The 23,461-nt window shown below is 38.8% G+C and overlaps 5 protein-coding genes across 6 annotated transcripts; 2 read left to right on the top strand and 3 right to left on the bottom strand.

The window, feature by feature from the left end:
• LOC137747270 (histone H1-like) lies at positions 1-850 on the bottom strand. The gene is made up of 2 exons (XM_068487348.1): positions 600-850; positions 1-503 (listed from the first exon to the last, which is right to left on the bottom strand). Exons 1-2 carry the CDS (start codon positions 786-788, stop codon positions 120-122), a joined length of 573 nt encoding a protein of 190 aa, XP_068343449.1. The 5' UTR covers positions 789-850; the 3' UTR covers positions 1-119.
• A 1,672-nt stretch (positions 851-2,522) lies between these two features.
• LOC137747269 (uncharacterized) lies at positions 2,523-7,913 on the bottom strand. 2 transcript variants are annotated; one of them, XM_068487346.1, is made up of 11 exons: positions 7,471-7,913; positions 6,074-7,257; positions 5,913-6,002; positions 5,312-5,776; positions 4,792-4,909; positions 4,559-4,708; positions 4,229-4,491; positions 4,043-4,136; positions 3,888-3,940; positions 3,715-3,799; positions 2,523-3,622 (listed from the first exon to the last, which is right to left on the bottom strand). In XM_068487346.1, the coding sequence occupies exons 1-10, from the start codon at positions 7,691-7,693 to the stop codon at positions 3,731-3,733; spliced, it is 2,709 nt and encodes a 902-aa protein (XP_068343447.1). In that variant the 5' UTR covers positions 7,694-7,913; the 3' UTR covers positions 2,523-3,622; positions 3,715-3,730. The 2 variants fall into 2 exon arrangements, with proteins under 2 accessions (XP_068343447.1, XP_068343448.1); XM_068487347.1 differs by having other exon boundaries at positions 6,074-7,254.
• Positions 7,914-9,054: 1,141 nt separating this feature from the next.
• Positions 9,055-11,354, top strand: LOC137747634 (uncharacterized). The gene is made up of 6 exons (XM_068487777.1): positions 9,055-9,193; positions 9,294-9,377; positions 9,533-9,617; positions 9,834-9,922; positions 10,709-10,820; positions 11,021-11,354. Exons 1-6 carry the CDS (start codon positions 9,158-9,160, stop codon positions 11,254-11,256), a joined length of 642 nt encoding a protein of 213 aa, XP_068343878.1. The 5' UTR covers positions 9,055-9,157; the 3' UTR covers positions 11,257-11,354.
• Positions 11,355-11,735: 381 nt separating this feature from the next.
• Positions 11,736-13,249, bottom strand: LOC137747633 (GDP-mannose 4,6 dehydratase 1). Its single transcript, XM_068487776.1, has one exon. The coding sequence runs from the start codon at positions 13,002-13,004 to the stop codon at positions 11,886-11,888; it is 1,119 nt and encodes a 372-aa protein (XP_068343877.1). The 5' UTR covers positions 13,005-13,249; the 3' UTR covers positions 11,736-11,885.
• A 5,806-nt stretch (positions 13,250-19,055) lies between these two features.
• Positions 19,056-23,061, top strand: LOC137747520 (zinc finger CCCH domain-containing protein 6-like). Its single transcript, XM_068487648.1, has 4 exons — positions 19,056-19,388; positions 21,213-21,416; positions 21,553-21,677; positions 21,769-23,061. Exons 1-4 carry the CDS (start codon positions 19,317-19,319, stop codon positions 22,844-22,846), a joined length of 1,479 nt encoding a protein of 492 aa, XP_068343749.1. The 5' UTR covers positions 19,056-19,316; the 3' UTR covers positions 22,847-23,061.
• Positions 23,062-23,461: the final 400 nt, after the last annotated feature.

Genomic DNA, 23,461 nt, shown 5'->3' with positions numbered 1-23,461 from the left:
AAAAGGAAAACTTGGAATTTTCCCAAAACATTCCCATATATTCACATACAAAAACACAACTTTCTCCAACTTATTATTTCATCCTACTTTTTATATATCTTTTTTTTTCTCGACACATTTCAAGCAGCAGACTTCATAGATTTCTTAGCAGCAGAGCTCTTGATCGACTTGGGCTGCTTCGGCTTGGCTGCGGCCGACTTCTTGTTCTTCCTTCCCGGCTTCTTACCAGACGAGGTCGTTTTGGTCTTCTTCTCCGATTTTGGTTTCTCAACGGTGGCTGTTTTGGCTGCGGATTTCTCCTTCTGCCCCGCCTCCGAGAGCTTGTACGAGGCCCTGATCTTGATCAGCTTCCCTCTCGCCGCCGAGTTCTTCAGCTGCAGAGCCAGGGTCTTCTTGAAATTCGCCGGCAGCACCGCCTTGTGCTTCTCCTCCATGTGCTTTGCTATGGCGTACGGACTCGACCCGCTCTTCTCGTTCAGAGCCAAAAGTGCCTCTTTTATCATCTGCAAACAAAATTCGCAGCCAAAATTCAAAACACAGAAGCCAAAGCTGGTGGAGAAACTAAAGAAACCATGATCTGCGATCACGAATCCAAGTACCTGAAAGTATGGAGGATGAGCGGCGGTTTTGGTTTTGGGTTTTGGCTGTTGTGGCTTCCTCTCTTTCGGAGTCCTGGGTTTCGTCTGCTTAACCGGCTTTTCTTCCTTCTTGGGCTCCTCCGTCGCCGGAGCCTCCGTTGGCGGCGGGTCCATGACGGCAGGAACTTGAACTTCTTCGGTGGTTGACATCGCGAAAACAGAGTAAAGAGAACGCTAGAATTTTCGTTTCAGAACCGACTGACGCCATTAGAAACTGGACCTCTTGGAATTTATATGGTGGGAGCAATCTGTGGCCGGGGAATCTGGGCTGTGATTGGTTGGTTTGAGGTGTTGGGGATTGCCAGGTGTGCAGAGGAGAGATCTGGAACGTACACGTGGATTGGGAGTGGAAATGCTGGATTTCCGGCGTGGCAATCCTGGTTTTGATTGTGGTGGGCAGTGTGTTTGTCTGTGTTTTTCTAGTTAACTTTGTCGGGGATTTTCTGTCGGTTTAATTTGCATTTGGATGTGGAGTTTCGGGGTAGTTGAAGAGAGGAAGGTGCGTGTTTTGCAATGTGGGTTGGAGGAGGCAAAATGGTTGACATTTAAGGGTGAAATTGTGGCACAAAAGAATAACAGTTTCTTCAGAGGAAAAGAAAGAATAACATTTCTTTCGTTGAATAATTGGGTTTATAATTAGCGAAACAACTTCCATAAATGAGAATTTCATGCACAAGTTGAATACACTCCCCGTAAACTTATATCGGAGTTGAAGCTTCAGTGTTTAAATTTTATGGTCCATCAATTTGACCTCCTACTTAAGAAGTAAAATATCAATTGCGTGTAGCCCTATACTCAAAACAAACAAAATTTGGACAAAATGACTAAAATGAAACACGTGACGCAATGAAAGGACTAGAATTTAAAAATTAAACTAATGGAACAAAGTGAAATACGGATATACGTTCAAAGACCACTACCCTAATCAACTTTTCACATACGTAATCGATCAAAAATTTGTACAACATCCATCATGCATTTAGTCGAGTGTAACATACAACGGAATATTTGGTGAAATCATAACAAACAAGATATAAACTATCAACATCTCAACAAATTCACCGTCCAATGCAAAGCCTCGGCAAAATTGAAAGAACAAATGACATGACAGAGGAACTTCAGAATATTCTGATTTGGAGATCAACTTCTCTGTACGACACAAAGTATTATTCGAGACTGCCAAACAGAAAAGTAGCACCATAATACATAAAATCAAACACACCGTATATTGTACCGAAACAAGCATCGATCCTGACTTTCTATACGTCCTCATTTGGTGTTCAAAATTGGACTGGATTTGGATAACTCACTAGATTCAGTGTATGTTGAATGGATGCCTACTTCCAAATTCTGTCAAATTTGAAGGTAAAAGATGGACTCGTAAGAAGAAAACTAATTCCCACAAAACTGTTAGGATCGGGAGGGTTAAGTTTCCTTCATAATTAATCCAGCTTCTACCCTTTAAAGAAAATTGGAATTTTACATCCACTTCTTCCTTCAACATACACTGCATCTAGGGAGTTACCCAATCCAATCCGATCCTGGACACCAAACAAGCCTATAGGGTCAGCAGTTATCCATGCTTCTACATGCTCAATGTTTTCAACAAATATGGAACTTATATACTGCTAGTAAGAAAATCCCAATGTTATGTGATATGCAACAAGAGGCACGGTTCATGCAGTTCAATCAAGAATGCAGTTCAATCAGCAGAAACATCATAAACGACCAGCATTTGCCTAATCAATCACAATATTCATAAAATCCAAAGCCCTAACGGAAAGTAATCGGATAATCAGAACGAAATACAGCCTAAGCGACTACCCATTTGAAAATACAGACAATATACCTTTAACTTCAATTGAGAACCAAACACATTAAGTATCCCGCCCTCAATTTTCAGAAGGAATAAAAATCATAAAATGGTCAGCCTATGTCAAAACTAAAGAGAAAAAAGTCCAAATTTATTGATGACAACCACAAAAATTCATTTGTCGGAGCTTAAAAACTATTCGCCCAACAACTAGTTGTCACCTGAAAAGAAACGAACTCCTTATTCCTCCTCAAGGGGATTCCACAAGATAAATTTTTTATGGAATCAAATATAACTGGGCACCGTATGACCTGATCAATCACTTATGCTCCTCGCAGATATACATCCAAGCAAATGTTGTTGAATTTTGTAATTCCAAATGGCATCAGCACTCATCCCTCCAGAAAAAACGAAAACTAAGTTATACCTCAGGCAGAACAGTTTCATGACAAAAGGCAAAAATGTTTGCGAGCCGCTATATCCATGCTAAATACAAAAAAAGAACCCCAAGCTACTTTTCAGTATGGAGGAAAGAACCACATAACATCATACACACCATCATCAGAATGTCATATAGAAGCCTACCCTAATTTAGAAAAACCTCTGAGAATATAATCATTCAAGTTTCTCATTTATTTCGAAGAGAACTCCATAATTCATGCGTATTGTCTCTCCATAAAAAACAGTTGGTTCATCTTCATCTGCATGTTTAATCTTAACCCTTGCATCTCCATGAAAATGGAAAACCCCTAAACTGAAAACCTTTCATCTCTAAAACCACCAAACTTGATTTCTCTAAACCACAAAATTAACTGCAATCAACAAATAATTGGCCCGGGTCGGTATTTATGGATAGGGATGAAACAAGTACCTTAACTTCAAAAGAACAACCACAACAAAGTTCATCGAGTTGTCCATGCCTAATGGGTAAGTCTCTTTTGACCTCCACTATACACATAATTACTAGTTTCTAAGTCAAGACCCTTGGAGACTACCTAAACTACGAACAGAAAAGATTTGGAAATCCTACAGAAAGTTAACTTAATGGGCAACTAACAAGTAAAGAAGACAGATAGAAAAGGACGAAAAGAAAGATGAAGATAGAGAAGAGAAAAAACTATGCGACTTCTTTCTAACAGCAAGCCGGTAGCCCATCTTTGATAAAGTACACCTGATCACAATTAAATAAGAGCCATTAGGACATTAACATACAAAATTCACAATAACATATTAGAACTTAAAATCACAAAACACTAATACTACCAAAAAGTTCTTGAGTCTAATAGTAGCGGCCACCTCCATATGAGTAATTGCTCCCGTAATAAGATGAATATGGACCAGAATTATACTGCAAAACGAGATTTGATGCACCATAGTTATGTAAATGCAACATGTAAAGTCACGATCAACTGATCAAGTGAACATCAATTGCTTACTTCAGGACCATAATAATCATGAGGGTAGGCACTGCTGCCAGCTCCATACGTATCTAAAAGACAGTCACTTAAATGAGTAAACTGACATAAAAGTACACAGGAAAGACGGGGAGAAGAGAGGGAAATTAAAAGAAAACTGAGCATAAAATCTGTACCCCTATAATGGTTTCCTCGAAACGAAGCTGCTGGATCAGTGTAATCCAACCGTGGGCGACGACTACTAGGCTCCGAGTAGTCATGATCATAGTCCTAGAAGTAGCAGTTTCATATGATAAGGAGTACCATAAAAGGCTTAAAGAAAAACCAAAAATATAAAAAAATAAAAATCAAGGGAAGCTTACTCTCATATGAAATGGACGTTTTATTCCATGTGTGTTATCATCATAAAAATAAGGATCGTCAAAATGAACCCCCATGAATGGTCCATCAAGGTGTCCTGGACCTTGAGAATATGGATGCCTCCTAGGAGGAATATGCATACCATAGCCTCTATCAGGGGCATCATGCCAAGGTTGATCTGTGTAGGGTCTTGATGGTGAGGCAGCGACTGGAGCACCTCCATTAAATCCATAACGGCCGCCCCTGAAAGAGCCCCTTCTTCCACCTGATAAACATAACAAAATCAGTAAGATTTGTTTAAACTACAAGACAAATGTAATCACAATAAATACCTCGTCCATGAAACTCATATGGGTAATTGAAGTCATATTCATTCTGGAAACCCATCCTGCCAGTTTGACCACGTCCACCAGGATAGAAATGTCTGTCGGGTTGGAAATTTGCACGGTGGAAATGATGTCCACCACGACCAAAACCCCGTCCTGTGAGCAATAGAGCGTCAGAACAAGAAACAATGAGCAAATCAAAATGAATTTTCAATAAAAAAATCAAACACATCTCTTACCAGATCTTGGAAAGATACCACTACCACCAGCACGACCAATTCGAAATCCACCGCACATTCCACCCTTCACAGCCTGAGTTTTAGGCAAAGGATTTGAAAGTCTTGCTTTCACTTTTACCTAGCGTTACAAAAACCAACATGGGTAGGTAACAAATTAAAATAGGGATCGAGAGTATGTTACTTCAACTACTAATTCTGACCGAGGCAATCGTATCTGAAGAAAATAATGGCCAACTTGAAATAGCAATAACAATTGTAAAGACATTTCGTCCGTTACATGTGTACGTATGCATGCATGTAGGGTGGTGTCTATGTGTCTACTTGAGTGCACGGATAAATGCAAATCAGTTAATGAACATCCCCATCCTTATCTAGTCCAGCTTCAATATCAATATTCATATTTTTCCAATGTGCCAGAGAACCTAATCATTGTTTCTGTACAGAGAGCTATGGAGTGTGTGTGTGTGTGTGTGTGTGTGTGTGTGTGAGAGAGAGAGAGAGAGAGAGAACACATGAATACCTTTGAATTCCCATCCACCAGTTCTAAGTTATTTATACTATCAACAAAGGCCACAGCAGATTCATGGGTAGAGAAATCAACAAATCCAAAATCCCTCCGCTTGGCTGTAGACATGTTCCGAGCCAGAACAACGCGTAAGATTTCACCATAGCATTTAAATTGCTCTCTAACTCTGTCCTCATCCCAATGAGGTGGAAGCCCATCCACAAATACGGACTTCACTTGGGACATGATCTCTGGGTCAGGCTCACGTATAGGTTCAGCAAAAGCCACTTTGGCAGTTCTTTCAGTGTGGCCAAATATAGCATCGGGCTGCTGAAGCCTCTTGTATGCAAGCAAAGCATCACCATGACAAGAGAATTCAATAAATGCAAAACCGCGGCTCAACCCATCACTTTGAACATCTGGGACAAGATTTATGTTCTCAATACCTTCCACACCATAATCCTTCAGTTTCTGTTTAATCTGTCATCCCACATTATGATAATGGAAAATGTGAACGAGCTGGAGAAGCTTTATATACAAATACCTATACATGTATTCATTTTTGCTATTTATTTGCTTATCTACTAATGTATTCTAAGACTGATTGACCACTTACAGCTTCCTTTGTCCAGGTATTGCATATATTACCCACGAACAACGTGTCATTGTCCTCACTAGGTGCTGTCCCACATCGCCTCCCCCGTATCTACAAAATGGTGAATTAGCATGAAGTTTACAAAAATATGAAACAGGAAAGGCAGAAAGAAAGATCCGTACAACAGGGTTTTTCATTTCAGACAAAGCACGCCTTGCATACTCCTTATTTTCAAACTCCACAAATGCATAACCCTTGTTCTTATTAGATGAAGGATTCTTGTGTAACCTAACTTCAACTATCCCTCCAATCCTCTCAAAGACCCTTCTCACATCTTCCTCCACAGCATCCCGATCAAGCCCACCAAGAAATATCTCACGTTCTTTCCTCATCTTGCGCTCATTTGCAATGGCTGTAAATTCCTTATGTTCATCAGCCAATCTCTCAGTTTCTTCTGCAGGATCCTCTACATCATCCTCAGGAAGTTCCTCCTCTCCAAGTTCTCCCAGATCCAATTTTTCACCATACTCTTCCATCCGTTCATCACCATTAAACACCTCTTTAGCACGCTCAATATCTTCTCCTTGTAACCCCTCTTTGGCATTTTCTACCTTGTTAGTAGCCTCAATACAGGTCTCGACTTCATCTCCATTATCCACTGACTCCTCCTGATCTCCTTTCACATCTACTCTCTCCGACTTTTCCTTATGGTCTTCTTTCACTTCCACTCCCTCTTTTACATCACAAGCTGGTTCGTTCTCACAATACTTTGAAACCTCCGCAACTAAAGATTTTTCTGCCTCAATGGGATCCTCTTCCTTGATAGGACCCTCTTCCTCAATCACTTCCACTCCCTCTTTTACATCACAAGCTAGTACGTTCTCAGAAGACTCTGAAACCTCCCCAGCTACTGATTTTACAGCCTCAACGGAATCCTCTTCCTCGATAGGATCCTCCTCCTCAACAGGATCCTCCTCCTCTTCGGGATCCTCTTTATCTTCATTCAGGTTTACTTTTACTTCAACGGTTGTTTGTTTGATTGTTGCAGGCTCTCCAACATTCTCAACAGTGCTTACTTCAACTGCCACAACGCTTTCATCCTTCTTTGCAGACTCCCCAACATTCTCAGCAACCGGTTTCTTCTCTCTGACTTCCACATCACTACCATCTGCCGCCTGCCCCTTGTTCACTGCATCTAGTTCCGCCTTCCCCGATCCCCCCAATTTCGGTGTCTGAGGTGAAACAGATTTAGCTGATGTCTTAAGTTTCACCGGCGACCTTTTCGCAGGTACTTTTCTCGCCACACCAACTTTCGCCGCCGGTGCCACCTTAGAAGTACCAGCTGATCCCTCAGTCCCCTCAGCTACTAATCCAACCAATGATTAAAATCAAAGAAAAAAATTTAAGTGAATAACTAACTTAATTAGTTCAATTGAGTAACACATTTCAATTTCTAGTTTTCTACATGCAGCAGCAACCAAAATTCCAGATGATAAAACCCTAATTGAATCAAACTAAATATATGAAGTTTGAAATTAAATAATAAATATACTAACTGATAAACTAATTCAATAATTACCTGATGGTTTGGGGGACTTCGAATCAGCAGGCGGTGTCGTTTCGTTCTTCTTGGCCTGCTTCACTCGGCCGGCACAAGCGCGCTTTGTTTCGACGGTTTTCGGTGTGGCCACTTCTAAGTCCGGCGGGTAAGCCGCCGGTTGTGCCTTAGTGGCGGTTTTCCACGCCGACGGCGTTTTCTTAGCGGTCGGCGGTTTGGAGGCGTCCGCCTTGCGAGGTCTCATGCTTAGTATATGCAGCGGATAAAACCCCCAAGAAATTGAGAGAGAGGTGGAGTTAGGGGTTTAGTTGTCGGAGGTTGTGAGTTTGACTGTGAACGGCGGAGCACGGCGGAGTTTTTAGTTTCGATGTGAATAAGGTTTTGTCCAGGAGTTTGCTAAATAAAGACCTACGCGCTAAATAGTTCGTGGGAAAATTTCCCCTATTTTTGGTAATTGCAGTTGAGTGAGGATCATCGCCTCGCCGGATCCTCACCACATTTAAGAAATTTTCAAATCACATCAATTCATAATAAATCGTATAGTAAAAAATTATTATAAATTTTTGTATTTAAAATTAAATATAAACAGTACTTGATAAAAATTAATTGCATGATATACGATGAATGAATATGATTAGATGATCTCGAGAATCATCACAAAGATGATCCTCTCTCATTGCCGTTGAGGGCAAGTTAGGGATTTGGATTGAGTGTTTTTCTTGCTTTTGTGTGGGTTCGCGGGAGATGAGATTATTTCTCCAATTAACAATGTTGATGCCTTGCTGCGGTTAGGAGTTAATCTTCAAGGCGTTCTTATTGGGAAGTCTTGTCCCACGTGATTTTCTTAGGAAATTTTTTTTACCGAGACTTAGGTCAGAGGTGTAAAATCTGACGTGGTTCAAGAATGAGAATCCTGTAAGCCTTATATGTATATTTTCATCTCTATCTAGCATGAGGCTTTTGAGAGTTTACTGATTTCGGATTTCGTAGGAACTCCAAAGTAAAACGAGTTTGCGCGAGAGCAATCTAGGATGAGTGACCTACTAAGAAGTTCTTGTCTGAGTTTCCGAAAACAAAATCATGAGGATGTAGTTGAGACCCAAAACGGACAATATGTTAATCAGGCAACATTTATTTTAATTAAGACGTAAATTTAGTTCATGATATTTTTGTTTGAGTTTGACTAATTTGGTGGCTTATGTACCATGTTTGATGTTTAATAAAGCATCTAATTCATAAATAAAAAAGGTCGTTTGTAAATACAACTTTACTGCAGAAAAACATGCTTTTATTAGTATTGGGATAGCGATTTTTACACTTCCAAATTTTGTTACTATAATCACTTGGTACTACAGTTAAATAGTATTTTTCATTCTTTGTAAGTTAGAAATCTTATGTACGATTCTCACCAAATGCAATTTTGAATCATATTATTACTACTTTATTATGAAACTTAACTCACTCCCCACACCAAATAATTTCGTTTGTTAAAAAAAAAAATATTGTTACTATACTTCTCACTGTTGAACTAACGCAAATATAAAGTTGTGCAATGTGAGCGATATATGTGACAAAGTGAAAAATAATATGACAAAAACCGTAAATTTCTCCCGCCGATTTAGCAGATAAATAGGTGAATTTGAGTGAAGGCAACTACCAAACTCTAATTCGACGCCGCTTTTCGATCGTAAGAAGCACAGCAACACCGATGGGAGCGGCAGAATCCACACTCTCAAGCTCACAGGTAGTTCTACATCTTAATCACCTCCAATTTCAATTTATTTTTCTCATTTATCCAAAATTAATTCGAATTATCATTTTTAATTCTTTAATTATGCTTCAAGTGGCTGGCCGACGAAATCACCACCGTGTCGGAGCGACCAGAGACCGCCGATCCCATCTTGGAAAGGCTCAAATCCCTTAAAATCGTGAGTTTGCATTCTACTGTTCCAATTTTTTTTTATCAATTTAAGAAAATGGAAGGAAAACAAGAACTAGGGCTTGAATTTTGAATTCAATTAATCGGTTACTGTTCTCAGAAAACGAGTTTTTGAGTTTGGGCGTTTGAAATGTTTGATTGCAGTCGACGCCCCTACTGACTTCGCCCCCGGATGAGGGCAGCTTGACTGACATTTTAGTGAGGAAGCCTTCGTCTTCTTCGGTGCCAAGTAAGCTGCTTCACTGAGTTATATTTTTCGGTTGCGAAAAAGATTGAAGAGAAAAAAACACCAAAAGATTGGACTGGCTGAATTTGGAATTCTGCAGCGATTAGTATAACGGTTGGATTTTTGTAGATGTGTCTTTTTTCGTTGTGAGATTGTTGCTTGTATTTTGTTAGTTTTGATGTCAAAATTTTGCTACTCTGTTATGGATTGGCAATGTAGGTGTTGTGGATCCGAAAGTGCTTTTGGAACTCTTCTCGATGTATCGTGAGTGGGAGGAGGATAATGTCGAGAAGATGAGCAAAAGACAGGTTTGTTTTCACAAGATTACTACTGTCCTTGTTGAATGATTTGAGTTTGTTTGAAGAAATAACTCAAGTTTTTTAGGGTTCACACGTGCACTGACCGTCCGCTTTTGATTGTCGGAGGGTTATTTCATGTAATCTCGAAGTTCAGGGCACAATTTTTATTTAAGGAGAAAATAGAACTTGAGTCTTAAGGTTTAGGGTATCTTCTTCAGTGTCCTTACTCATCTTGGAGTGTGTGGTGCTCTGGTTGGTAAAACGAAACCACTGAATAAATGGGTCATGGTTAAAACTGATTCTTTGAACTGAGTTAAACAACTTCAAGGAGGTAACCAGTTTAAGGATGTCTCGTTGCAATTCAAATTATTTCTTTATAGCTTCTGACCGGGTACAAACTTTCCATTTAGTGCGGTATAAACCAGTGTTAATAAATTCTGTTGGGAGTTTAACGTACTCATACGCTTCCGATGTGTTTGAAATGAAGTCTAGGGTTTCTTCTTAAGGAAAATTAATGAAAAGGACTTGAAAACTTTGAGTTTTAAACGATAAGGACAAAATAAAGGGTAAAGTGAATAATACCGGGATTGACTTTTAGTGTAAAAATGTGGTTTTTCGTTAAAGTGAACAGTACTGCGATCTTTTCGTTAAAACTCCCTTCTTCTTACTTATGAGAAGATTGTTTTTCTTATGTTGAGATTCGTACAAGATTGGTAATACATTAGCAAGGTTGTTTTGCATCCTTTCTTCCCCACAAGAAATATTCAAGCCTTGGTTTGGTGATAATTGTTGCAGGAAGAGATAGAAAATAAAATAGGCGTTACGGATGCTTTGGCTGCTAAACTTCTTCAACGTTTTAATTATTCAGTGTCAGCAATGAAGACATGTTCACAACATTTATCGGAAGGTAAGTGATCACATTATACGTGTTAAGGGGAGAAAAACGTATGTTCTAAGGGTCGTTTTCCCTCAGTGGCTTTTGATGAACCTCCTGTATGGTGAAATTGGTGGTATCTGTTGCACGTTGTCATGACTTTCGGAGTTTGCCTATAGTTCATCATGATCTATTTTTACTTGTTCTAACTTCGTATTGGAACACCCATGCAGTCCATTCGTTGCAGGTGGAGATTGGGGAGCTTAAAGGAAGGTTAACAGAGGTCATTAGTAACTGCGATTCACTGTGCCGGAGAATATCTGTTGAAGGACCAGAATCCCTCCGGTCATCCATCAAGCCGTTTTCTGTCTGCACCACCGGCCAAGAAATCCGATCTAGCCCAAGCTCATCCGATCTTCAAAGAGATCCAGACCGAAGCCTACCCTCTGCCGAAGCCAAGTTAGACTGATTTTGCATTCTTTCGTTTGTTCTTGTACAAAATCTTTGTAGAGATTGTGGTTTATCGATATCATGAATGATAAGACATGTTTGATTCGTTTCTTTTGATATTCATTTTTGAATTAACATATAATTATTTTCGAGCGCTAATAACACCTCTCTAAAAATACAAAAAATGAAAAGGACAGGGTAGGGAACATGACAAGTAAGCTAGGAAACAAACATCCTTAATCAGATCCACGTGGGCAATCGCCATCACCGACAAAAACTTTTACCATGATCTTATTTTACCGAATCCAATTATTGTACAGAGAAAGGTATCATCATATCCAGATACCCCAGATCCACAGATTTCCGTCAATGAAAACTAAAAATTAAAAACGAACTGATTATCAAATGAATCTTAATCTAAAAACTAAAAACGAAATGATTATCAAACGGATCTTAATCTATAAAAACCCGTGAATTCGAGACCGGAAACGAACACAGTGCAAGAACAATTCAAGTATGTAAATTGCTGAAAAATGAATGAAGTTACAGAAAAATTAAAAACAAAAACAACCCTCGAAGCGAAAGAAGTAAGCCACATCATAACTTAAAACACTCTTTTGGCACCCTATGTACCCAGCAGGAGAGAAATCAAGGCTGTTGCTGAGCATCCATGTACCCAGCATCCACAAGCACCTTCTCCCTCTTGGCCAATTCAACGTCTTCGTCCACCATCATCTTCACCAGCTGCTGAAACCCAACTTTCGGCTTCCAACCCAGCACCTTCTTCGCCTTGCTCGCATCCCCTTTCAGATTATCCACCTCCGACGGCCGCAGGTACCTCTTATCGATCACCACGTGGTCTCTCCAGTTCAATCCGACGTACCCAAACGATACCTCCAGGAACTCCTCCACCGTGTGCGACTCCTCCGTCGCCACCACGTAGTCGTCCGGCTTCTCCTGCTGCAGCATCATCCACATCGCCTCCACGTAGTCCCCGGCGAAACCCCAGTCCCTCGACGCCTGCAGATTTCCCAAGAACAGCTTGCTCTGCAGTCCCTCCTTGATCCGACCCACGGCCCGGGTGATCTTACGGGTCACGAAATTCTCCCCCCGCCGCGGCGACTCGTGGTTGAACAGAATGCCGTTACACGCGAACAGTCCGTATGCCTCGCGGTAGTTCACGGTGTACCAATGCGCCGCGCATTTCGAGACGGCGTAAGGGGATCGGGGGTGGAACGGCGTCGTTTCGGACTGGGGAGGCGGGGTGGCCCCGAACATCTCGGACGACCCAGCCTGGTAGTACTTAATGTCGGTGCGCCCGGTGGCGGCGATGTGGGAGCGGACGGCCTCGAGGAAGCGGAGGGAGCCGGTGGCGACGACGTCGGCGGTGTAATCGGGGATCTCAAACGAGACGGCGACGTGGGATTGGGCGGCGAGGTTGTAGACCTCGTTGGGGGCGATGGTGTCGAGCCAGCGGCGGAGGGAGGAGGCGTCGCTGAGGTCGGCGTAGTGGAGCTTCATGCGGGCCTTATGGGCGTTGTGAGGGTCGATGTAGATGTGGTTGATGCGCTGGGTGTTGAAGTTGGAAGACCGTCGGATCAGGCCGTGGACGTCGTAGCCTTTTTCTAGGAGGAATTCGGTGAGGTAGGAGCCGTCTTGACCGGTGATGCCGGTGATGAGTGCGACCTTGCGGTGCTCCGGCGGATCAGGGGCGGAGCCGTGGGAGGTTAAGGATCCGGATCTGGCGGTGTCGATTTCGGATGCCATTGGGGGCGTGGTGGAGTCGTGGGGGTGTGAGGGGAAATGAGGAGGGCGGGAGTGAGGAAGTGAGATTGTGAGGAGACGGTGGGATTTTCGGAGGAATTTTAAGGAGGGAGGGAGGGACAGATCCAACTCTGGTGGCGCTGTTGGACATGGACGCGCTTTTAGCGCTTACTCTGGTGACAAATTAGAGGGCGCCAGCTCGGATGATGGATCGGTCCCGCAGAACTGAGGTGGGAACTAAGATCTGGCAAATATCTAAGAAATCCATTATTTTTCATTTACGAATCTTTACTGCTTAATAAAACACTTGTTATTAATCAAAATCTTATAAAATTATTAGTTTAACTTCTTAATTAAAACAGAATATGAATAGAACTATAATGCAGAAATGTAATTTCACACAACCAAATTTTGCTATTTTTTTTTCAAAGCTTCATACATATAATCCTAACATATCTCTAATTAAAAAAAAAAAAAAATATATATATATATAATAAATAAAAAACTTCCTACTCCCACATTCTCTATCACTCTTTTTGTGACATCCCACATCGCCAAGGGGAGTGATCCTTATATGTATATTTCCATTCCTACCTAGCACGAGGCCTTTTGGAAGCTCACTGGCTTCGGGTTCCATGGGAACTCCGAAGTTAAGCGAGTAGCGCGCGAAAGCATTCCCAGGATGACCCATCAGGAAGTTCTCCTATGAGTTCCCAAAAACAAAACCGTGAGGGTGTGGTTGGGGCCCAAAGCGGACAATATCATACTACGGTGATGGAGCGGGCCCAGGAAGTGGTCCCCCTCCCCCGGGCGGGGATGTGACACTTTTCCTCTCTTCTTCTATTTCAAAAACAAAAATAAAAAATTTTCTCACACACTTTATGTATGCCAATATGCTAATTTATATTAAAGTTTCTAGAGATGATTCAAAATTAGCTTCATTTAGGATTGTGTCGGTATGAAGCACTACTACATATAAGTGCTTCTACTTGTAAGTGTTTAACTAGAAGCGTTTGTACTAGGAACATGTGAAATTTTTTATTTGAAAAAAGTATATAGCATTTTTATGATTCATGATCACTTTGAGAAATGTATTTTGAAATTATTTTTATACATAATTATTTCACTTTTTGCACATAGTGAATAATTTGCACGACATATGTACATTCATTTTAATGTTTCGTGTCAATGATTAAAGGTATGTGTAAATTTTTGTTTACCTTGTTGTATTATTGACATGGTACGGCAAGGTAACCGTATAGCCGTGTCATGTGAGTTGCCCTTCTTATGCAACCTATTTTCCTTTAGGCTTTAGATGTAGGATTTGAATAAACTAAAGGAAAATCAAATTTCAAAATTCAGAGAAAGTGTGCATAAAGTGAAGAAAATAAAAAAGGTGTAAAAATTTCTCATCTATGCTATGCCTTTATTTTCGATAAATAAAAATTGGGTAAATTACATTATATCCCCTCAGGTTCAGAGTCAATTGCAACCTCATACAATATCTTTAAAATATTTTAATTTCATACATTTACTTATCATTTTATTTCAATTTCATACATCCGTTAAAATTGGGTAAATTACATTATATCCCCTCAGGTTCAAAGTCAATTGCAACCTCATACAATATCTTTAAAACATTTTAATTTCATACATTTACTTATCATTTTATTTCAATTTCATACATCCGTTAGAAAATCCGTTCAATAAACCGTTCAGCTTCTAGAGATGATTCAAAATTAGCTTCATTTAGGATTGTTTCGGTATGAAGCACTTCTACATGTAAGTGCTTCTACTCGTTTAACTAGAAGCGTTTTTACTAGGAACATATGAGATTTTTTATTTGAAAAAGTATATAGCATTTTTATGATTCATGATCACTTTTAGAAATGTATTTTGAAATGATTTATACATAATTATTTCACTTTTTGCACATAGTGAATAATTTGCATGACAGATGTACATTCATCGTGTTGTTTCGTGTCAATGATTAAAGGTATGTGCAAATTTTTGTTTACTTGGTTGTATTATTGACATGGTACGACAAGGTAATGGGATCCATATTAAGTAAATCGTTAAGTGATGATGTGGCAAATATAGGATCCACATTTGTGACGAAAATTATTTTTCTATTCATTTAAATAATAAGAATTTAACCTAAAATAATTAATTAAAGAAAAGTTCAAAAAAAAAAAAAAAAAAAAAACCCTAAAACCCATGTCTTCCCCGACCCACCTTTTCCCTCTCCTCCACTTTCTTCACCTCCCCTCCCTTCTCTCTCCCAGAGACCCACTCCTCCCTCTTCACTTCCCCCACCCACCTTTTCCCTCTCCTCCACATTCTTCACCTCCCCTCCCTTCTCTCTCCCCAGATCAACCTGCATCCAACACTAATCTCAAAAATATAAAAAAATGGGCAAAGATCGGCCATTTCTGGGGACAAAGGTGAAGGCCAGACAAAGCCCATCACCTCATCCTCTCCTCCCGCTGCAACATCTCTCCCTTCGGTAACCCACTCGCACATCACCACTTGTCTCACCCCCTCTGACGCCCAGAACTCCCGCTCCATCAACAACTCCAACGTCCTCGCCAACTTCGCCGTCGAAATCCTCGACACCTGGCTCAACACCCCATCAAATTTCTTGTTCGGCCTCCGATTCCAAACTCTGGCTACCCGAAATCGAGTCCTTTCGCGACAACTCAATCCAATGCCCACAATTGGGGCTAATAAAATTTTAGGGATTAGGGTTTGGTGCAAGTTGATAAGCGGAGAGAGAGAAGGGAATAGAGGTGAAGAGAGTGGAGGAGAGGGAGAAGGTGGGTTGGGGAAGACATGGGTTTTAGGTTTTTTTTTTTTTTTTTTTTTTTTTTGACTTTTCTTTACTTAATTATTTTAAGGTAATTTATTATTTTTTAAATGCATAGAAATTTTTTTTTTTTTTTTTGCCACATGGCAGAAATTTGGCAATCACGTCAACACAAATGTGGATCTCATATTTGCTACGTCATCACTTAACGGATTTTCTAACGAATATATGAAATTGAAATAAAATAATAAGTAAATATATGAAATTTAAAGGTTTTAAAGATATTGTATGAGGTTGCAATTATCCAAACTTAAAAGGATAAAATGTAATTTACTCATAAAAATTTGTCGTGGCATGATTTGCCTTCTCACTTTCTTTGAAAAAAGGTAAACCAAGACATGGTTCTCATGAAGGAGAATGACTTGCACGCTGGGCTGTGGTGCCATATGCAAATGAAACATGTCTTAAGTTTTTTTGTCCATAAATTTTAGTTTTAATAGCACAAGACGTCACGTGTTGTTGTACTATGTTATGTAAGTTATTGTCTCCATAAAGACGTGAACTCTAGCTTAATGCATTTTTTTAATTGGAAACAAGGAAATTTAGTATGATATTGAATAACACGCCTAACATTGAAACAGCTCACCCACGTCCAAAGCTCAATTCCTGGTCCAGCAATAAAAATATATATAACCCCCTAACATAAGTCGCACCCAAATAAAAATAGATTCACCTCCCCTGTATAAGTACTAAAGCCAAACCATAAAACATAAAAAATTAACAAAATAATATCATTAGACGCATCTAAATTATAAAAGAAGGATATTCAAATTCAAGTGCAGAGAATGAAGTACACAACTAATTTACGTATGTAAACTCAGATCTCCTCCCTTTGAAAATAAAAAATTCATTTACCAAAAACCCTTCCCCCACCCAAGGAGAAAAAATTGTCGGTGAAGATAAATATAAATTGTTAATAGAATATTTTGTTATTATTATAGTCAACCTTTGACTCCCTCTCCCCCAACAATATTTGGAATTTCTTTGACGATCGATATTTTTGTGAAAATATAAAAAAGTATAGAGAAAGATATGAAAATTGGGGTTAAAGTCTAAACTTCCCTTATATAAGATAATCTCTTAAATTTCAGTTAAAATCGACAAACTTATATGATATTTCCCATATATTGAAGAAACTTTTATATTTCGTCTAAATTAGTGTTTGACATTTTCAAAAATTTCATTTTCTATTATTTCATCCAAAGCAATCGATATCAATATTGATATAGATATATTTATCGATATTCCTACTAATATCGATTTTTTTAAACACTGCCCTCAACTATATATACCGCATTCCCAGAGTCTGAAATTTCTAGAGTCCGAGTTTCTACCTATGCATCCTAGAATCCGAAATTTCATTTTCCCTAAACTAATTTAATAGAAATCTTAAGGAATGTGATGCGTTCTTTATTCGCTGACGATGATTCAAATGGGATTATACGTGGTTCAACTCCATAACTTCCATCTTCATTGTACACAATGTACAATGTTAGCTTTCTTCTGCATCGACCTTCTCTTCCCCTCTCATATTAGAATGTAGTCTGATAATCAAAACAGTATATTTTCTAAATTATCTTCTTGAAATAAATACATTCTCGAAACATTGTTTAGACATAAAACTGTCATCATAAAAATAGACGAACGTATTCTCTTGATTACACATCGAATAGTCATGGTGAAATCAACTGACATAAATTAATCGATTTTTCAAAGAATGATGATTGGAAAATGACCGTTTCGATCATTGCATAAGACACTACGTAATACAATCCGGAATCCACTAGTCAACTAGAAACCCCTTGGGTTCGTGGCTTCATGGTCTTAGCTTGTATTGGGCCATGTTGTTAGTACTATCAAGATGGGCATTTGCCCAATAAGCAAATGTGATAAATTAGTAATTTTCAAATTCTCATTTTTATTTTCACGTACTTTTATCGTGCATGAGAAGGGAAAGGGAAGTGCAAAAACCTCTTCCCTACCATTTATAACCCAAACCCCATTTTTCCTAACAACAAATAAAAATTAACCGATGATGCTTAATTTTAGTGGTAGAAAGCAATTATGCTTATATATTTTGGTGCGGGGTTTGTCCCCCACTGATCCTCCTTTCTCTAACAACTAACAATTTAATTCATCATAATGTTTGTAAAAATAAAAATCAACGAATAAATTATCTATTGAGTTGGTTTTATGGCAAATATTATTGTCTACGTGGTGTCTTTGACGATTAATTTTAAGGAAAATAACTACATAAGTTTAATTAAGGTATTTTCCTTAAAAAGTAAAGGATAGTACAATGTATTTTATCTCGTCAATAAATATGGAATTGTAATGTGTTTTACCAGATTAGATTAACCAAAATATCATACGAATTTGTAAAAAATTTATAACTCAATCAATTAAAACCGTATTCATGCACTAAATTCTGCATTCGAACTTCTCTTTCTCTAACATTGCTGGCATAAAAAAAAAAAAAAAAATCACACCATTTAATTCTAAGAAGAGAATCATAATAATTTTTAGCCTATTGTGAGGTTGAATTTAGTGCAGATAATATCGTTTGTTTAAAAAAAAAAATCCATGAAGTGAATCATAATAATTTTTAGATAAATACTAACGAGACTCTCTAAAAGTGCGACTCTCCATAAAATTTCTATCACCTCATGTTTTTAGCGCAATATTTTGTTATATTAGCATAGAAATTTGCCAAAAACATAACAAAAAATCTATAAAAAGTTCCACTTTAAAAGAGCTTCCTTAACGTTTCTCTTATTTTTAATCTCTCTCCCTTTAAGGAGTCCTTAACCCTCAAGGAAAAAATAAAAGAAAAACTAATGAAAATGATTTGAAAACTTTGAGTTTTAATGATAAGGACAAAACAAAGGGTAAACTGAATAGTACCAGGATTTACTTTTTAGTGTAAAAATATAATTTTTCGTTAAAATGAATAATACCGTAAACTTTTTGTTAAAACTTCAAAAACTAAAAGAATCCTTAACCTAGTCGCTCAAGCATCCTCCTAATTCATATTCCTACTCCTTCCAAATATAAAAATCCAAAAAAAAAAAAAAGTGAATAAAGTGGCCAAAGGGCCATGTCAAAGGGCAGATAAGAAGTAGCGCATTCTCGCGCGTCTTGCCAAATAGGCCGTCATAATTGAAACCTACAAAATTAGGATAACCACAAGACAAACAATTAGCTGTCTCTCACCATTCCCGACGCTTCCCGAAATCCCCCCATTCAACCTCCTTTATATAACACCACCAACACATACACCCCCCTCCTCTCCCGCACTCGTTAAGCGACGCCGCATCGCCTCTCTTCCTCCCCGCTTCAGAAATTAGGGTTTCAAGTTCCCAAATCTGTGTAAATCGGACCGGTAAATTTACGAATTTGTACGAAGGATTTTGTGTAAATTTGAAGCGTATTTTTTGAGATTTGAGACTATGAGAATGAATTTGAAGCGGTCGAGGAAATCGAACTCCGTATCTTGGGCTTCTGGAGCCGATCTTCGTCAGGTATAATCGCCGATTCTTTTGAAAGCTTTGTTCTTTCTTTCGATTCGATTTTTTTTTTTCTGTTTGGCGACTGAGAAAATACGCCATCGATCAGTTTTCTTTCCCTTTGATTATTTCCCCAGATTTAATTAATATAAACTATGACTCTTAAATATATGATTGATTGAAGCTTGCTTCCCGTTGTTAATTTTTAATTATCGTATTACTTGTTTGGATTAATTTCTAATTGGATTAAGATTTGGGTACCAATTTAAAACCATCACCAGAAACTCATTGGACCAAAAAAAGAAATTTATTATTGGATAAAAGCTTGGATTAATGAAAATATCAAGGCCCAATATCCAAATCTTGTAAAAGATTTAAAACAAGATGTTAAAAATCAACAGAGTTATACCGTTAATCAACGGATTTAGAACAAGATTCAACATAATTATAGCATGATTCACTAGAATTAAGTTGAATTCGTTGCTACGAAATCTATCTCGCTGGAATTGTTTAAATAGGCGAATGATCGTTGTGAAATTGTACTGCTGTTTGGTATGTTTAAGATCAACAGAAATTCTAAGTAGGATCATCATAGTTATTACAAGAATCAACAGGATTAAATCCTATTTGATTGCTCTGATGTCTATAATTTATGAGGTCACATGGTCTTACCGTACACAACGCGTAATACTGTTACGTGGTGTTACAATCGGTGCATGTACATTTGTTAAAACTTTATGCTAAAGTAACCTGTAGCCCACCACGTGTTATAATTTGGGTGGATTGGTTAACCAAACAGTGAGTTTATACACGCTTGGTCCACATGGTAGGCGATGGTATAAACATTAGGTATCATATTAATGAATATACATGTTTTATGATTTGGATGGATTTGTCACTTCTTGTGGCGGTATTATTATGGTCACATTTGAAAATTTCTCAAAAATGTGTAACTAGGTAAACCTAATCTAAGATCAACAAGAGTCACACGACGTATTGTTGAAAGTTTAAAACTTCAGATCCCTTGAAGTTGGGTGAGAATACTGTGTGCTTGTCGCTTCAAGCGGCATAAGCCTATTTTTTGAGGGGCGCACCTCTGTGGGTGCCCCTTAATAAAAATAAAAAGAAAAAAAAGAGTTAGAAATCTCTGATTACGGAAATATTGTCGCGATTAATAGTACGCTCAAGGTTATAGTAATATACATCAATGGTAGGATGAAATTTTTCCTGAAAAGCGATTTTCTGTGTATACTTACACCATACATAATATCTGAACAAGGTTTCAATATTTTGAAGAGCAAATTAATAGTTCGGTTAGTGAACTTTTGCAGAAAACGAATTTTGATTACCATCAAACAATCTACATCGTCTAAATCTAGAGAGACTGTTGGGTCATAACATCAACAAACGGGGGTTAAGGTGTTTAGGTTTTAGGGTTATAATACCATCCAAAGGAAAGAATGGTTTCTTTTAGCTTCTGATTGGGGTTCAATGCATACCAGATGAATGTGGCAACTTAGATGTTGAAAGCAAGAACATGTGATCAGTGAAAACATGTAAACTTTCATGATCAGACAGGTATTACCTTGATGCTTGAATTCCAAGATGGGGCTGGCTTGAAGTTTGCAGCACGTTCCTAAAGTAGAATGTATAAATAAATGCTTAACCGTCGTTTCAGCGTTTTCCTGCTATTGGATGCTTTTCAAGTTTTTTAATGTGATCCTGTATACATTATTTTCTTCGTGTCAAAATTTATCTTTCTAATATTTTGTGGGAAATGTTACCGAGTGTTTTCATTCATATGTTTGTTGTGACTAACTCAAGGTTTCCGTTGAATAGGTAAAGCTGTTCTCTTCTGAAGATTATCCTGTCGCTGTTGGTGTGAAATATCAAAAGCATCTTCAACCAAAAGCGTCATATATGTTGCGGTCAGTTCCTACGGAACATGTTTCCCCCCCTGGGTTTGAACGGCCTGTTTCTGTGAGCCAAACAAAAGTGGAGCTACCCCCCATTCCTCGGATTCGATGGAAATGCCCTTCCAAGGTGAGTAGGCGTTAGAGTAGGCGTTAGATATTTTCTAATTTTTTTTGTTGAAGTATGCATGTGATGAGAATATCTGGTCTTTAGTCCGAGTCGAACTCTTCATTTTAATGGTGTTACGTTTATTTTATTTGAACAGTTTGTCGTGAATGACGCCTGGCAAGTAGCAGCTGGTGAGGAAAGTGAGGAAGTCAAGGCTCAAAAGTTAAGAGGGATGAGAGTGCTCGAAGCAGGTTATCCTCGTCTTTCTGCAATTCCCCCAAAGTAAGCATTCTATCTTGTATCTCGACGTATGTTTCATAGTCTTTTTGTTCTCTTACATAATTGAACCTGATCATTTTTCTGTATTGTACAGCCCCTCTGTTTCTATGGATGTGAAAGCTGCGCGTTATGATGATAGCCTCACTCCTTCAGTCCCCCTTATTCCAATTGAAGAAATGGAAGAAGAGTCCCAGGATTTACCATCATCTGATATGGAATTGGATTCCGATGTAGAATGTCGGCCACCAGCCTTGCCTCAAGGTCTGTCGGCATCTCGGGGTCCAGCTTCAAAATGCAATCCTCCTCAGCAAATTGCCGGTGATCAATCTTCACTAGAAAACTCACCTAGTCAAAATGCCGATGTGACTGCTGCTGCTTCAGTCGCATTGACTGCAATCGTGAAAAGCACAGAGAAGGGAAGTTTGATTGATACTGATTTGCTCATCAAAATTCTAAATGACCCGAAAATGATCCAGAAATTGATTAACGAACCCGGATCACTGGCGAATGCAGAAGTTGCACCAACGAACTCTTTCGCTGCGCCAATGTCAAAGACAACAACTCCATCAGTTCCCTCATCTCTTCCAAAATCTGATATGCTAACGACTGCAGGTGGAAAATTCCTCCCAATGGCAGGTACTATGAATGCTATCTCTCTTCAACCAGGTAATGTTCAAACGTCCGGGTTGAACCAACCCGCACCATCACCACCTGTGTCCGCCCCCCAATCCAACTTTGGCATGCTACATAGGCAGCCAAATCAAACTCAAGCACAAACCCCCACCTTAGGTGCAATGACGTATCCGAACAGAGCTCAACCACTGGCGTTCCTCGTCAGGGAAGCGCCGCTCCCGCCCGCGAAGAATATGAACTACTATAAGAACCTCATCATGCAACATGGAGTGGAAAAGCAAGAAATCCAGGACCCCTTTATTGCACAAAAACAAATTGGTAACAAATTTAATCTCTTGAAAGACATGAAAATGGTTCAAAACTTTAAACCCGGACAAAAGAAACCGAAGAATCTGAAACAATGCAAGTACTTTAAGGGTTCCAACGGATGCCGTAACGGCGTTAATTGTAAATTCCAGCATGACGTGCCATTTGAATTGGGGAGTGGTAATTTTTTTGGGGGGCCATATTGCAAAGAGAGCGAAACCCGATGGGGTTAATACCTTACGGATATGAAAATCCTGTGAAATTTGGACAGTGGTTTTTAGTTTCTTTGCAGTTTTGTTCGCTGAAACTTGGGGCGGTTGGGACACCAAGAGACGGTGTATAGGGGTAGTTTCGAAATTTCGTATTTGAAGGGAACCACCGTGTAGATATTTGGCATTTGCTGAGGCAATTTTATGAGATTAATGAAAAGTTAGTGATTTTATTTTAATGATGCTTGTTCCACAAGGGAATGATCCATAAGCCGTGTTTTTATTCTAATGGGGTTAAACCTCATACTTAACCACGTTAGTCGGGTGACGGGCAGAGCCTAGTGTCTTGGAGTCTAAGCAAGGGTTTAGACAATTTTTTTTTATTTTATAATTTTAATCAAAATTTATACATAACATATTTACTCATACCTAAGTAAAAATATAAATTATATATAAATACATAAATTGCAAAATATAATGACATATAGATTATAAAGTATTAAAACATACCGAAAATATGAGGAACAAACATATGATGAGTGCTCATCTGATATCTGGTAAGTCTCTTACAATTCATTGAAAAGATAAAATCAACATGAAAGTAATTGATCTTTTGTCTAAGTGAGAGTCACAACATAA

Source organism: Pyrus communis, chromosome 10 (genome assembly GCF_963583255.1).
Source record: "Pyrus communis chromosome 10, drPyrComm1.1, whole genome shotgun sequence".
Taxonomy (NCBI): domain Eukaryota; kingdom Viridiplantae; phylum Streptophyta; class Magnoliopsida; order Rosales; family Rosaceae; genus Pyrus; species Pyrus communis.
This window is presented reverse-complemented; position numbering and strand designations above follow the sequence as displayed.

Excerpts from the sequence above, each read along its gene's own strand:
- LOC137747520 (XM_068487648.1), top strand. The coding sequence starts at position 19,317 with ATGAGAATGAATTTGAAGCGGTCGAGGAAATCGAACTCCGTATCTTGG. Across the intron at positions 19,389-21,212 it reads CTGGAGCCGATCTTCGTCAG|GTAAAGCTGTTCTCTTCTGA; the intron begins GTATAATCGCCG and ends TCCGTTGAATAG. Across the intron at positions 21,678-21,768 it reads CTTTCTGCAATTCCCCCAAA|CCCCTCTGTTTCTATGGATG; the intron begins GTAAGCATTCTA and ends TGTATTGTACAG.
- LOC137747270 (XM_068487348.1), bottom strand. The coding sequence starts at position 788 with ATGTCAACCACCGAAGAAGTTCAAGTTCCTGCCGTCATGGACCCGCCG. Across the intron at positions 504-599 it reads CTCATCCTCCATACTTTCAG|ATGATAAAAGAGGCACTTTT; the intron begins GTACTTGGATTC and ends TTTTGTTTGCAG.
- LOC137747633 (XM_068487776.1), bottom strand. The coding sequence starts at position 13,004 with ATGGCATCCGAAATCGACACCGCCAGATCCGGATCCTTAACCTCCCAC.
- LOC137747634 (XM_068487777.1), top strand. The coding sequence starts at position 9,158 with ATGGGAGCGGCAGAATCCACACTCTCAAGCTCACAG. Across the intron at positions 9,194-9,293 it reads CCACACTCTCAAGCTCACAG|TGGCTGGCCGACGAAATCAC; the intron begins GTAGTTCTACAT and ends TTATGCTTCAAG. Across the intron at positions 9,923-10,708 it reads AGAAGATGAGCAAAAGACAG|GAAGAGATAGAAAATAAAAT; the intron begins GTTTGTTTTCAC and ends TAATTGTTGCAG.
- LOC137747269 (XM_068487346.1), bottom strand. The coding sequence starts at position 7,693 with ATGAGACCTCGCAAGGCGGACGCCTCCAAACCGCCGACCGCTAAGAAA. Across the intron at positions 7,258-7,470 it reads GAAGTCCCCCAAACCATCAG|TAGCTGAGGGGACTGAGGGA; the intron begins GTAATTATTGAA and ends TGGTTGGATTAG. Across the intron at positions 3,800-3,887 it reads ATGATTATTATGGTCCTGAA|TATAATTCTGGTCCATATTC; the intron begins GTAAGCAATTGA and ends CTCGTTTTGCAG.